Here is a 13308-nt window from a genome sequence, read left to right as displayed (position 1 = left end):
CCGCCTCCGCGGGGCCGGGAGCCAGCGCTTTCGGCAAATAAACATCCCCCGCCGGGCCGCGCGCCAGCGCTTAAATAAACAGCCGGCCGGGGATTGTGAAAGCCCCGCGCGCCCCCCCCCCCCCACCGCCAACGTCCCCCCCGCCGCCACCGCCGCGCGGGGTCCCTCCGGTGCGGGAGCTGCCCCACGGCGGGGGGCTGAGCCCCGTCGCGCTCGGTGCGCGCATGGCGCCAGCGGAGCGGCACGTGGGAGCCAGCGCCGGCCCCGCGCGAAGCCGCTGTCCTCGGGGGACCCCGCGCGCGTCGCGCCCGGGGGCGATCCCGGGAATCCGAGGCAGGGATGTGGCGGGGGGACGGGGACGCCCCACACTAACGCCCCTCTCTGCTCCCTCCGCAGCCGCCGCCGGAGCCGCCGCCGGAGCCGCGGGGAGCCCATGGTGCGGGGGGCCGCGGCGCCCCCGGCCTGAGCCGCCCGCCATGGCCAGCAACAGCAGCTCGTGCCCCACGGCGCCCGGGGGGGCCCTCAACGGCTACCCGGTGCCCCACTACGCCTTCTTCTTCCCGCACATGATCGGGGGGCTCTCGCCGCCCAGCGGCCTGGCCGGCCTCGCGCACCAGCTGCCCGTCAGCGGCTACAGCACCCCGTCGCCCGCCAGTGAGTGCCATGAGCGCGCGGAGGGGCGGGATGCGCGCGGAGGGGTGGGATGCGCGCGGAGGGGTGGGATGCACAGGGGTGCGGGATGCAAAGGGGTGCGGGATGCATGCACCAGGGTGCGTGCGCCAGGGCTTGGGATGCACGTGGGGTCTTGGGATGCGTGCACGGGGGCTCGGGATGCGCGCGGATCATCCCTCCCCGCGGCGGGGGCTGCTCCGTGCCGTATAAATAGCTGCAATAACAGGAAACCAACGGGCCCGGGGTCAAACAAAGCTCCTGCGGTGCCGGGGCCCCTGTGTCGCTGCGCACCGGGGGGACACGCAGCGGGGGGGGCCTTGGCGGCTGCCACGGGGACGATGGCCTGACCGTGGTGGCAGCCCCAGCGCGGTGGCCCCGGCTCTTTGTCCCCCCCCGGCAGCCGCGGGGACGCGCTGAGCGCGATCATGGCGGCGGCGCCTGATTCGATTTGCCCCTGACAGGCTCGTCCATCACGGGGGCCAGGCGCCCCGCGAGCAGCCGGGAGCCGCCGCCCGGACGCCTGGGCCCCCCCCGCGCTCCCGGTTTTCCCCAGCCCCGCGGGTCGGGGTGCGGTGCCCCCCCCCCCCCCCCCATCCCGCTCCATCCTGGTCCCTGCCCGGAGGGGGGGGCGGCGCAGGCCTGGGCAGGGCCGGCCCCGGGCGCTGTCGCCCGCCGGAGCCGCCCCGGCGGCGCTGGGACCCAGTGGGACCAGTTGAGCGACTGGGTGGCGGCGGGCGGCTCCCTTCCCCGCGCTTGCTGGGGGCCATTCCCGGCACGCGGCTCTGTGGGAACCTGGGGGGGGGTTGCTCTCATACAACCCCCCCCCCCAGATGCCCCCAGTTTGAGTTGTGGGGGGCACTGCCAGGTGCCCTCGGACACCTGGGCCCTCCACGGTTCAGCGTGGGCCGTGCCTCAGTTTCCCTCCGGTGCAATTGCTGGGATGGGGGGGGCCCTTTGGGGAAGGCAATGGTGGGGGGCACCCTGGGGTGCCTGGAGCTGCTGTTGGGGGGTGCCGAGTGGTGCCATTCCCAGGGATGCCCAGGACTGCTCTTCCCAGGGGTCTGTGGGATCCAGGGAGACACCGCGGGCTCCCCGCGCAGCCCCGCGTTGGGCCCCGGTGCATCCGGCATCGCCCTTGGCGTGGCCGCGGCCCCGGAGCAACGTCCCCGCAGAGGGAGGGGAACCGCCGCGGGGTCGGTGTCCCCGGCGGGAGGGGACCCAGGCGTCCGGGCGAGGGCCGCGCTGGCGCGGAGGAGCCCCCGTCCCGCCCCTGCCAGATGTGCTGCAGCTGCGCGGCCCGGGGCCCCGCGCCGGGTATCGGCGACGAGCCGGCTGCGGCAGGGGGGGATCCGCTGCCCCGGGAATCTTTGGGGCTGCTGGCGCCGGATGCGGCCCCCCGGGGTGCCGCGCGCTTCGTCCCGGCGCAGTGAAACCGGATCGGCCGTATCGCGTCCTGCAGCCGCTGCGGCCCCGGAGCCACAGCGGGGCCCGAGCCGCCCGCCGGGCCCTTCGTGCCAGGCGAAAAGGGGAAGCGAGCGGAGCGGCCGGGCACCGCGGCCGGGGCTGCCCCGGTGCAAGCGGCGCGTTCCCGGCACGGGTGGGGACGGTGCCCAGCTGGCGCCGCGGCGTTGGGCAAGGCCGAGTCACGGCATCCGCACGGGGACCCGGTGCCCTGCGGCGTGTCGGGGTCCCGCAGCGGGTGCAGGGACTGGTGCTCATGAGCGTGTGCGTGCGCTGTGTTGGCTGCGCGAGAGATGGCACCGTGTGAGTGTGTCTGCACACTGCGGGCTGGATGTGCATGCACGTCTGCATGCTGCAGCCTCGGTGCGTGTTATTGCATGCACATGCATGTGTTGCATTTGGTGCAGCGCTGGCTGCATGCACGTGCTCAGCCGGCACGGGTTGCATGCATGTGCATGCTCAGTGCTGCAGTGGCTGTGCGTGCATGCGCGTGTGCACTCATCTGTGCATGCACACGTGTGCGTGTGGCGCATTCACTGCACGCTCGTGTGAGCTTGGTGCATTCAATGCCACACGGGCAGGCTGCATGCCTTGCTTGCGTGGCTGTATGTGTCCGCATGCACTGGGTGTGCTGGGGGGGACACGCGTGTCCCCGCGTGAGGCCCTGCCACCGTGCCCATTGCTGGGTTGCTCTAGGGCAATGTCCCATGACACCATTACCCCCCTGGCCCTTGCCATGGCTTTGCTACCAGCCTGCGGCTCCCGGGAATGCCAGCGGCTCCGGGAATGCCGCCCTGTCCGCCTGCTTCCCTGCACTTGCTGCGTCCCCCCTGCGGCCGCTGCACCGTGGGGTGGTCCTGGGGTCTGGCCCAGCTGTGGGGCCGATCCCGTCACTCGACCCGACGGCTCTGGTTTCCTCCGCGCCGCCGCTCCCCTGTGGTGCCCCGTAATTAATTAATTTTTAAAAATTAATGAGCGAAAACGTGCTGGCGGGAGGCTGTGCACGGGGGCTGCTGGGGCGCTCCGCTCCTTGTGCGCAGCGCCGTGCAGCACGGGAGCCCTGCGAGCAGCACCGTGCTGTGCCGTGCAGCACCAGGCATGCGGCGGCCTTGCGTGTAGTGTCGTGCAGTGCAGGGCCCTGCATACAGCACCATGCAGCTGTATGCAGTGTCATGGGTCCTCCGTGCAGCTCCGTGCTTTGCGGGGCCCTGCGTGCAGTGCCGTGCAGCTGCATGCAGCACGGGGGCCTCTGTGCAGCACTATGCAGCTCCATGCAGTGTGGGGTTCTTGTGTGCAGCTCAGTGCTGTGCAGGGCCCTGCATGCTGTGCCGTGCAGCACGAGGGCTCTCCGTGCAGCTCCATGCCATGCAGGGCCATGCCGTGCAGCACCGTGCAGTTCCGTGCCGCGCAGGGCCCTGCGTGCAGCGCCGTGCAGCTCCGTGCAGCATGGGGGGGCTCTCCGTGCAATGCAGGGCCCTGCGTGCCGCGCCGTGCAGCACCGTGCAGCGCGAGGGCTCTCCGTGCAGCTCTGTGCCATGCAGGGCCCTGCGTGCCGCGCCGTGCAGCGCGGGGGCTCTCCTTGCAGCTCCGTGCCGTGCCATGCAGCGCAGGGGCTCTCCATGCAGCTCCGTGCCGTGCAGGGCCCTGCGTGCAGCATGGGGGCTCTCCTTGCAGCTCCGTGCCGTGCAGGGCCCTGCGTGCTGCGCCGTGCAGCACCATGCACCGTGGGGGCTCTCCATGCAGCTCCATGCCGTGCAGGGCCCTGCGTGCCGCACTGTGCAGCGCGGGGGCTCTCCATGCAGCTCCGTGCCGTGCAGGGCCCTGCGTGCCGCGCCGTGCAGCACCATGCACCGTGGGGGCTCTCCATGCAGCTCCGTGCCGTGCAGGGCCCTGCGTGCCGCGCCGTGCACGCGGGGGCCGCGCCGGGGGCCGGGGTTTGGAAACGCGCCGGCTCTGCGCCGCCGGGCCTGGGAAAGCCCATTAAGGCGGAGGTTTTCTATCACTGTCAGGGGCCGGGGCGGCGGCGGGGGGGAGCTAGGCCGCCCGCTCCGGCCGGGAATTCTCCGTGCTCAAAAGCGCCTGAAGGGGATAAATGGCCCCTTTTGAAGTGGGCGGGCGCGGGGGGCCGCGGTCTCGGGGTGCGGGGGCTCCTCGCCGCCCCGGCCCGGGGTGACGTCCCCGGCGGCTCGGTGGCCGTGCGGCCCCGCCGCCCGGCGCATTCTTCGCGCCGCTCGTAAGCGCGGAGCAGACATTTGTCATGTTCGCTGCAGGAAGTTGGAGCAGCGCTGGGCTTTTGTTCCCAAACCTGCTGGCTAAGCAAAGCCTTTGACTTTCTATTCTTATTTAAGCAGGCGCTGCTGATCCCCCTTGCGCGCACACACATGCCCGGGGCCTTTTTTCTTGTTCTCCCCCTTTTTTCTCTCTCTTCCCCGCTCCCCAGCCGGAGGGAGGGCAGGGTTTAGATAAAAGCCGGGCGGCCTTTGCTGCTCACTTTGGGGCCGGGGCAGGGGAGGGCGGACCGTGGCCCCGTGCGCTCGGACGGGACCGGGTGTTGAGCGCGGGAGCGTGCGCGGCCTTGCACGCGCTGCCACGCTCGCAGGCACTGCGTGCATGCCTGCATTTGTGCATGCATGTGCATCTGCATGCATGTATCTGCATGCATGCCACACACCGGGGAGCCAGGGCCATCCTCAGTGTGCATGCACACTGTTTGCACACATGGTGACACTCTTGCACACATGGCAACGTGCTTGCACGCTTGCATGTGCACCCGTGTTTGCTTGCGTGCTGTCTCTGCTCTCAGCACATTTGCAGTGAGGTTATTAGAGGTAATGAGGGGCCAGTGCTGTGCAGGGCGATGCCGCGCGGGCTTGTCCTGCCCTGCGGCGCTGTCACTGCCATGCAGCGGTGGCTGTGGGTCTGCAGTGTCTCCTCTGGCAGGGCTGGTGCAGCTGGGCTCTGGGGAAAAATGCATGTATGTGCAGCGGGAGTGTGCTGCATGTACATGCATGCAAAGGAGCAGTACATGCATGCAAAGGAGCACACTCGCACGTGTTGCATGTGGCAGGGCCATGTGCATGCACACACATGCCATGAGGACATGCACAGAGCCACCTGGCTGCCACAGGGACCCATGGCCACATGTGTGCATGCACAGCTGCCCCGTGCTCACGCACATGGGTGCACGCACACATGTGCAGCCCCTCCGCATGCTGCAGCAGTGCCTGCCGTGTGCGTGTGCAGCCCGGCCCCGCGTGCTGCAGCGCGCACACGCGTGTGTATCCGTGTGCCGCACATCCGTGTGCCGGTGCACACGCGTGCGTCCGGCCGGGGGGGCGCGGGGGTCAGGCCGAGGTGAGCCCTGCCCAGCCGGGGTCGCCCGCAGTTCAGCGCATCCCATTAGGCAAATGAGCCCGGCCTGGCCCCGGCTGCGGGGAGCCCCGCGCAGAGCCGCGCAGCGACCCCCTGGCATCCTGCATCTCCCCCGGCATCCTGCATCCCCCCCCGGGCATCCTGCACCCTCTGGGCATCCCTGTATCCTCCGACCTCTCCCGTGTGCGCCGGGCATCCCTGTGTGCCCCAACTGCCCCCACGCGAGCTCCAGCCTCCCACCTGCACGTCCTGGGCACCCCTGCGAGCTGCAGCCCCCTCCGCAAGCTCCAGACCCCCCTGCGCGCTCCGCGCATCCCTGCGAGCTCTGCCCCCCGCACCCGCGAGCTCCGGCACCCCCTTTGCGAGCCCCGCACCCGCCGCCCTGCGCTGCCCGGTCCCCCTGCGAGCTCCGGCTCCCCCGCGCGCCGCCGTTTCCCTTGCGCGCCCGCCCTGCGCGCTCCGCGGTGACCTGCGCGCTCCGTCCCCCGCTGCGCGCTCCGCTTTCCCTGCGCGCTGCGCGGCCGGGGCCGGCGGAGCGGGAGGAGGAGGAAGAAGAAGAAGGGGGTGGAAGGGCCGGCCGCGCGGCGCGGAGCGGGTTAACGCTGCTGGGAGGGACCGGGGCTGCCGGAGCCGCCGCGCTGCGGAGCCGCCGGGGCTGCGCCTTCCTCGCCCTCCTCCTCCTCCTCCCCTTCCTCCTCCTCCCGCCGCGGCTGCTCCCGGCGCGCAGCAGCGCGGAGCCCCGGCCCCGGCCCCCCCCCCAAGCCCCCCCATGGCAGCGCGGCGCGGGGGGGGGCGCTGAGGCGGGCGCGGGGTCCCCCCCCCCCCGGCCGGCAGCATGTTCGAGGCGCTGGAGGTGGCCGCGCCGCCCCCCGGCCCCTTCCTCGCCATGGATTTCTACGGGCCGGGCCGGGGCTGCCTGGTACCGGCCAAGGGCCCCCCCGCGCCGCCCCCGGGCCCCCGCGCCCCGCACTGGAGCAGCGCTGCCCGCTGTAGGTACCGCGACGCGCCCCCCCCTCCTCCCCGCCCCGCGCGGCTATTTCGGGCCGGTATTAGGAGGCGGCCGGGAAGAGTTTCCTGAAAATCCGGCTCTAATCCGGCGGGGCGCTGGGTGCTGCGGCCGGACGGGGCCGTGCGGGGCTGCCCTGCGGCGCCGTGCGGGGCGCGGAGCCCCGGGGGCTGCTCCGGGGCCCCGGGTGCCGCCGCGGCCCGGCCCGGAGCTGCCGCCCGCCCGCCGGGACCATCCTCAGCCCTTGGCCTATTTAAGCGCTCGGCGCTGGGGCCGGCGCGGGGGGGACACGGCGCCTCCCCCCCGGCCCCGCGGGGCCGCCCCCGGTGTCCCCGCTCCTGCGGTGGCCGCGGGCAGATGGTCCCTGCGCCCCCCCCCCCAACACGGCGCCCCCCCGGCCGCGTCCCCACGCTGGATTTTCCAGGGGGGACAGGGGACAGAATGGGGACACCCCCCCCCCTCCACCCCCAGAACGGGGCCGGGTCCTGCTTTGTGTCCAGGGCACGTGCGCCGGGGGGGCTCCGGTGTCCCCGGGCGCCCACGCACGAGCGGCCCCATCGCACGGGTGGGGGGTCCCGGGGCTCTCGCTGCCGGGGGCAGCCGGGGGGGTCTCCCCATTGTCTCTGGCTGCGCGACCTCCCGGCGGCGCCGCCTTTGTCTGCGGCCGCTGTCGCCGTCCCCGCGGGTCCCCGCGGCCCCTTCCCGTGCGGGTCGCGCTGCCCCGGGCCGGCCCTTGCGCAAGGTCCCGCCGGGCGCTGCCCCGGTGTCCCCGGGCGGCTGGCAGGGCGCCCAGCGCCGCGGGCAGCAAGGACGGGAACCGGGATGGAGCCGCCGGCGGCTCACGGTGCCCCCAGCTCCCTCCATCCCCCCCAGCTGCGGCGCAGGATTTTGGGATCCCGCGGCAGCACCCGAGGAATTGGGGCCCGAGGCGGCGCCAGGCGGGGAGCCAGGACGCCTGGGCCCCCGCCGGGGACGGCGCTCCCGGGTTTCCTGCGGCCCCATCAGGAAGCGGCGCAGGAGCCGCGGCCGGGGGCTCCGCCGCTCGCCCGGGGCCGCCGCGCAGCATCTGCTCCGCAGCTGCGCTCCGCTTCCCCCGGCGCCGCGCAGGGAGCCGGACGCCTGGGCCCTCTCCCCGCTCCGCGAGGCTCAGGGGGAGGGGCTGAGTGCCCGGATGCCTGGGCCCCCTTTCCTTGGTGTCCTGATGTGCTGAGAGTCCGGCACCGACCCGGCTGTTCCGTTGCCCCGACGCTGGCAGGGGCACCAGGCCTGACGCCACCGCGAGGGGCTCCCCGTCGCTGCCCGCTCTCCACCCGCCTCCTTTGCCGACGTCGGGGATCCCCCCCGGTTTCCCCCCGTCGCCGCAGCACCTCCCGGCCCAGCCGTCTCGGCGCGCGGCGAGCGCAGCTCCGCGCGAGGAAGTTCTTAAATTATATAAAAGAGGCGATAAATTATGGAGGACGCTCGCTCAGTCACTTTAATGGCTGCGCTCCCTCGAGTGGGAGCGCTGATTTATGGCGCGCGCGGGGAGGCGCGAGCTCCGCGCCGCCGCCGCGGGCAGCCCCGGCCCCGCTGCACGGGGCGCGCGGGGCCCCGGAGCCCTGCGCGCGCCGCGAGGGGACACGTGCACGGGGCATGGCAGGACGGGGCCGTGTCACCCCGTGCCGTGACACGGGTGGCCGTGCGTCGGGGAATGCTCCTTTGTGCTGCCCGGGGGGGTCCCGCGAGCTGCCGTGCCGGGGTGCCCGGCGGAACGTGGCCCACGGGTGCCCGTCGTGCTGCCCCGGCGCGGAGCGGGCGCCCGCGGGCAGCCGCCTTTGTTGGCGCCGGGACTTTGGCTTTTGTCCTGGGGGTGTCCCCTGCGCCCCCGCTTGCTCTGGGGACAAGCGCAGCCTTTGTGGGGGCCTCGCTCCGCGCTACCCCCCCGGCGCCGGCGGCAGCGCCCTGACCTCCGGCCGCGCTGCCCGCTGGGGCCCCGGCGTTCGGGCGCCTGGCTCGAGGCGCGAGGCCCCTCTGCTCCTGGGGCCCAGGCGTCCTGCCTGCCCCTGCACCCTGCGGCCGTTAACTCCCTCCACCCCGAGCTGGGCGAGGGCCCAGGCGTCCGGGCTGTGGCTCCCCCGCCGCCCCTCCTGCTTGGCTGCAGCCTTAATCCATCACGAGGGAGGCCGGAGCGCTGGGCTCGGCGCCGGGCGCCTGCCCCTCGCATTAGGCCTCTTCCTGCACCGAACGTCGCCCCGGCGGCACGGGGGCTGCCTGGGGGCCGGCGCGGCGGCGCGGGGGCTGCCGCGGGAACCCCGCGTGCGGGGCCAGGCCTTTAATATCCTGTTTGACTGGTTTACTTGGCTCCGACTTAAGAAAAACAGTCGGCAAACATCCTGCGGAGCGGGCGCGCGCTTAACCCCTGCCTGCCCGCGCGCCCGGCCAACCGCTGCCCCGCGGTGCCGCGGGCGGCCGCCCCATCCCGCCGGGAGCTTCCCGACGGCCCTCTGGCTGCAGCGGAGCAAGAGGGGGGTGTTCTATGGCCAGGGGCAATTCCTCGGGTTTGGGGCAGCGGGCGATGCCCTCGGGGTGCCGGTCGCGCCGTGCGCGGAGTCGGCGGCGCCGGCTGCACGCGGGTCGGCACGTGCCGCCGCCGTCGGAGCCTCCTGGGATGCGCTTTTTGTTTTTCCCCGTTTCTCCTCGCCCGCTGAATTCCCCGGCTCCGCGCCGTGCCCTGGAAATGTCAGGTTGCATCTTTGCCGCGCGCGTCGGCGCGGGGCGGGCGGGCGGCCGCGGGGAGGCCGGCGGGGGGGAGGCCGGCGGCCTCATCCTCCCCAAACGCTGCCTCCCGCAGCCGTGGAGACGCAGAGCAGCAGCTCGGAGGAGATCGTGCCCAGCCCGCCGTCGCCGCCGCCGCTGCCGCGCATCTACAAGCCCTGCTTCGTGTGCCAGGACAAGTCCTCGGGCTACCACTACGGCGTGAGCGCCTGCGAGGGCTGCAAGGTGCGCGCCGTGGCAGCGCGGGCCTCGTCCCGCCGCGGCCCCGTCCCGCTATGTCCCCATCCCGCCATGTCCCCGTCCCGCCCTGTCCCCATCCCGCCATGTCCCCATTCCACCATGTCCCCGTCCCGCCATGGTCCTCGTGCTGCAGTTATCTCCATCCTGCCATGGTCCCCGTGACATCATGGTCCCCCTGTCACCATGGTCTCCATCCCGCCATGGTCCCCATCCTGCCATAGTCCCTGTGTCACCATGGTCTCTGTCATGCCATGGTCACTGTGACACCGTGGTCTCCATCCTGCCATGGTGCCCATGTCACCATGATCTCCATCCCGTCATGGTTCCTGTGACACCGTGGTCTCCATCCTGCCATGGTCCCCATGTCACCATGGTCTCCATCATGCCATGGTCCCCGTGTCACTGTGGTCTGCATCCCACCATGGTTTCCGTCCTGCCATGGTCCCCATCCTGGCATGATCCCAATCCTGCCATGGTCCCTGTGCCACAGTTATCTCCATTACACCATGGTCCCTATGTCACCGTGTTCTCCATCCTGCCATGGTTTCCATCGTTCCCTGGTCCCTGTGCCACTGTTGTCCCCATCCTGCCAGGGTCCCTGTGTCACCATGGTCTCCATCCTACCATAGTCCCCATCCCACCATGATCCCTGTCCCACTGTGGTCCCGATGCCACCTCAGCCCCCATCCCAACGCATTCCCATGTCCGGTCCTGCGGCGCTGATGGGGCCGCCGTCCCCCCCAGGGCTTCTTCCGCCGCAGCATCCAGAAGAACATGGTGTACACGTGTCACCGGGACAAGAACTGCATCATCAACAAGGTGACGCGCAACCGCTGCCAGTACTGCCGGCTCCAGAAGTGCTTCGAAGTCGGCATGTCCAAGGAGTGTGAGTGCCGGGGAAGGGGGGGGGACGCCGGGGGGGAGCCCCGCGCGGTGCCGCCGTTGCCGCGGCGACGCGTGATGGATGATGTCAGAGATAAATGACGCGGCCGGGGCCTCCCGGCGCTGCGTGCCAGTTGTCATGGTGCCCGGCTGTGCCCCCCCGCCGCGCGGCGGCATCGGCCTGGATTAATAACGGGATGGGATGGAGGGGGGGGCACAGCTGTCTCGCCCAGCCCCCACCGCGCTCTCCCCTCCCCCAGCGCGGGGGGCCCAGGAGTCCGGCCCCATCTGTTTGCTCCTGCTGCATCCCCCTGCTCCGGGCTGGGAGATGTGGGGGTCTTGGCTCGCTCCACATCCTGGGAGTCCCGGTGTCCCCCCCGCAATCAACAGTGGCATTCCCGTTCCCCCATGGTGGGTACAGCCGCTCTTCCCCTTCCTGAGCTTCCCCCTGGTTTTCCCCCATTCCGTGGGATTTGCAGAGCAGACGGAGCCAGTGTCGCCCCAGCGGCTCCCACTTTCCTCCAAGCCCCACGCGGCTCCGTGGCCGGCACAGGTCCCGCGTCCCCCCCCCAACACTCTGGGCGCTGACCCTGCCCCCCTGCTTCTCCCGGCAGCCGTCCGGAACGACCGGAACAAGAAGAAGAAGGATGCGCCCAAGGCCGAGTGCTCGGAGAGCTACATCATCACGCCCGAGGTGGAGGAGCTGGTGGAGAAGGTGCGCAAAGCCCACCAGGAGACCTTCCCCGCGCTCTGCCAGCTGGGCAAGTACACTACGGTGAGTGCCCGCGCGCGCCCGCGCCGCGGGGCCGGCGTCCTGCGGCGCCCGTCACCCGCGGTGCTGTCACCCTGCGCATCCCGTCACCCCACGGATCCCATCACCCCGGGGATTCCGTCACCCTGTGCATCCCGTCACCCTGTGCATCCCGTCACCCTGCGCATTCCGTCACCCTGCGCATCCCGTCACCCCACGGATCCCATCACCCCGGGGATCCCGTCACCCTGTGCATCCCGTCACCCTGTGCATCCCGTCACCCTGCGCATCCCGTCACCATGTGCATCCCGTCATCCCGTGGCTCCCGTCACCCTTTGGCTCCTGTCACCCTGCGGATCCCGTGACCCTGTGGATCCCATCAACCTGTGACTCCTGTCACCTGCGGCGCCATCACCCTGCAGATCCTGTCACCCTGCGAATCCCATGACCCTGTGACTCCCATCACGTCGCGGATCCCCTCATCCTGCGACTCCCTGTCACCCCGCGGATCCTGTCACCCCATGGATCCCACCACCCCATGGATCCCATCACTCCACGGATCCCATCACCCCGTGGCTCCTGTCACCCGTGGCTCCCGTCACCTCTCGTCCTCCCTTCCGCAGAATAACAGCTCGGAGCAGCGGGTCTCCCTGGACATCGACCTGTGGGACAAGTTCAGCGAGTTGTCCACCAAGTGCATCATCAAGACGGTGGAGTTCGCCAAGCAGCTCCCCGGCTTCACCACGCTCACCATCGCCGACCAGATCACGCTCCTCAAAGCCGCCTGCCTCGACATCCTGGTGAGAGCGGGGCCGGCGCGCGGGGGGCCGGGGCCGCGGGGCCGCGGCGCTGAGCCCCCCGCCGGCTTCCCCCGCAGATCCTGCGGATCTGCACGCGCTACACGCCGGAGCAGGACACCATGACCTTCTCGGACGGGCTCACGCTGAACCGCACGCAGATGCACAACGCCGGCTTCGGGCCCCTCACCGACCTCGTCTTCGCCTTCGCCAACCAGCTGCTGCCGCTGGAGATGGACGACGCGGAGACGGGGCTGCTCAGTGCCATCTGCCTCATCTGCGGAGGTGGGTGCCGCGGGACGCCCCGCCGGGACCAGTCCCTGGAGTGTGTCCTGCCCCTCTCCCTGTATTCCCGGTCTGGAAAGCCCTGGGCTCCTTGCTTGGGGCAGCCATCCCGTCCTGTCCATGTTGGGAAGGAGTGTGGCACTGTGTCACCCTGGTGTTGCCGTCCCCAGACCGGCAGGACCTGGAGCAGCCCGACAAGGTGGACAAGCTGCAGGAGCCCTTGCTGGAAGCGCTGAAGATCTACGTGAGGAAGAGGAGGCCCAACAAGCCCCACATGTTCCCCAAGATGCTCATGAAGATCACGGATCTCCGCAGCATCAGCGCCAAGGGTGAGCGCGGAGGCGGCTGCGCATCCGGGGAGGGCGACCAGCGGGAGCAGGGATGGGGGAAAGCACCCACAGGGCATCCTTGGGGACCACCTCGCGGGCAGGGCAACCTCAGGGACCGTCCCCAGGACTGGACATCTTTGGGGACCCGGAGAAGCTTTCCCGGGGCAGAGCATCCTTGGGGACCATCCCTGGGGTAGAGCATCCTCATGGATCAAGGGAACTCTCCCTGGGGCAGAGCATCCTCAGGGATCGGGGGGGGAGTGTACCCAGGGCAGCGCATCTTTGGGGACCAGGGGACTGTCCCCAGGGCAGTCGCATCCTTGGGGACCAGGGGACCGTCCCCAGGGCAGCGCATCCTGGGGGCTGCTCCCGCGCTTTCGGAGCCGGGCTCGCTGACGCCGCGTCTCCCCGCAGGCGCCGAGCGGGTGATTACGCTGAAGATGGAGATCCCCGGCTCGATGCCGCCGCTCATCCAGGAGATGCTGGAGAACTCGGAGGGCATGGACACGCTGGGCGGGCAGCCGGGCGGCTCCCGCGTGGGCAGCCTGGTGCCGCCCCCGGGCAGCTGCAGCCCCAGCCTTTCGCCCAGCTCCACGCGCAGCAGCCCGGCCACCCACTCGCCGTGACCCGCGCGCCCGGCTCGCGCCACCACGGACGCCGCCGCGGCCCCCGCCAGGGCCGCGGCACCCCCTGCCCGCAGAGACCCCCCCTCCCGCCGGCTGCGGGGGCGCCGCGGGAATCCCGGAGCGCCGGGATGGG

General features: G+C 71.5%; 1 protein-coding gene across 2 annotated transcripts; it reads left to right on the top strand.

The window, feature by feature from the left end:
* Positions 1 to 416: 416 nt before the first annotated feature.
* On the top strand, positions 417 to 13209 carry RARA (retinoic acid receptor alpha). 2 transcript variants are annotated; one of them, XM_088529733.1, is made up of 8 exons: positions 417 to 654; positions 9342 to 9490; positions 10250 to 10391; positions 11002 to 11162; positions 11762 to 11938; positions 12016 to 12220; positions 12391 to 12549; positions 12964 to 13209. In XM_088529733.1, exons 1-8 carry the CDS (start codon positions 477 to 479, stop codon positions 13173 to 13175), a joined length of 1383 nt encoding a protein of 460 aa, XP_088385859.1. In that variant the 5' UTR covers positions 417 to 476; the 3' UTR covers positions 13176 to 13209. The 2 variants fall into 2 exon arrangements, with proteins under 2 accessions (XP_088385859.1, XP_088385860.1); XM_088529734.1 differs by lacking the exon at positions 417 to 654 and adding an exon at positions 6333 to 6494.
* Positions 13210 to 13308: the final 99 nt, after the last annotated feature.

The sequence above is a fragment of the Tinamus guttatus genome, unplaced genomic scaffold (assembly GCF_059628265.1).
Source record: "Tinamus guttatus ecotype Peru unplaced genomic scaffold, ASM5962826v1 Tinamus_guttatus_pri_ptg000339l, whole genome shotgun sequence".
Lineage (NCBI taxonomy): Eukaryota > Metazoa > Chordata > Aves > Tinamiformes > Tinamidae > Tinamus > Tinamus guttatus.
This window is presented reverse-complemented; position numbering and strand designations above follow the sequence as displayed.

Excerpts from the sequence above, each read along its gene's own strand:
- RARA (XM_088529733.1), top strand. The coding sequence starts at position 477 with ATGGCCAGCAACAGCAGCTCGTGCCCCACGGCGCCCGGGGGGGCCCTC. Across the intron at positions 655-9,341 it reads CAGCACCCCGTCGCCCGCCA|CCGTGGAGACGCAGAGCAGC; the intron begins GTGAGTGCCATG and ends TGCCTCCCGCAG. Across the intron at positions 11,939-12,015 it reads CCGCCTGCCTCGACATCCTG|ATCCTGCGGATCTGCACGCG; the intron begins GTGAGAGCGGGG and ends CTTCCCCCGCAG.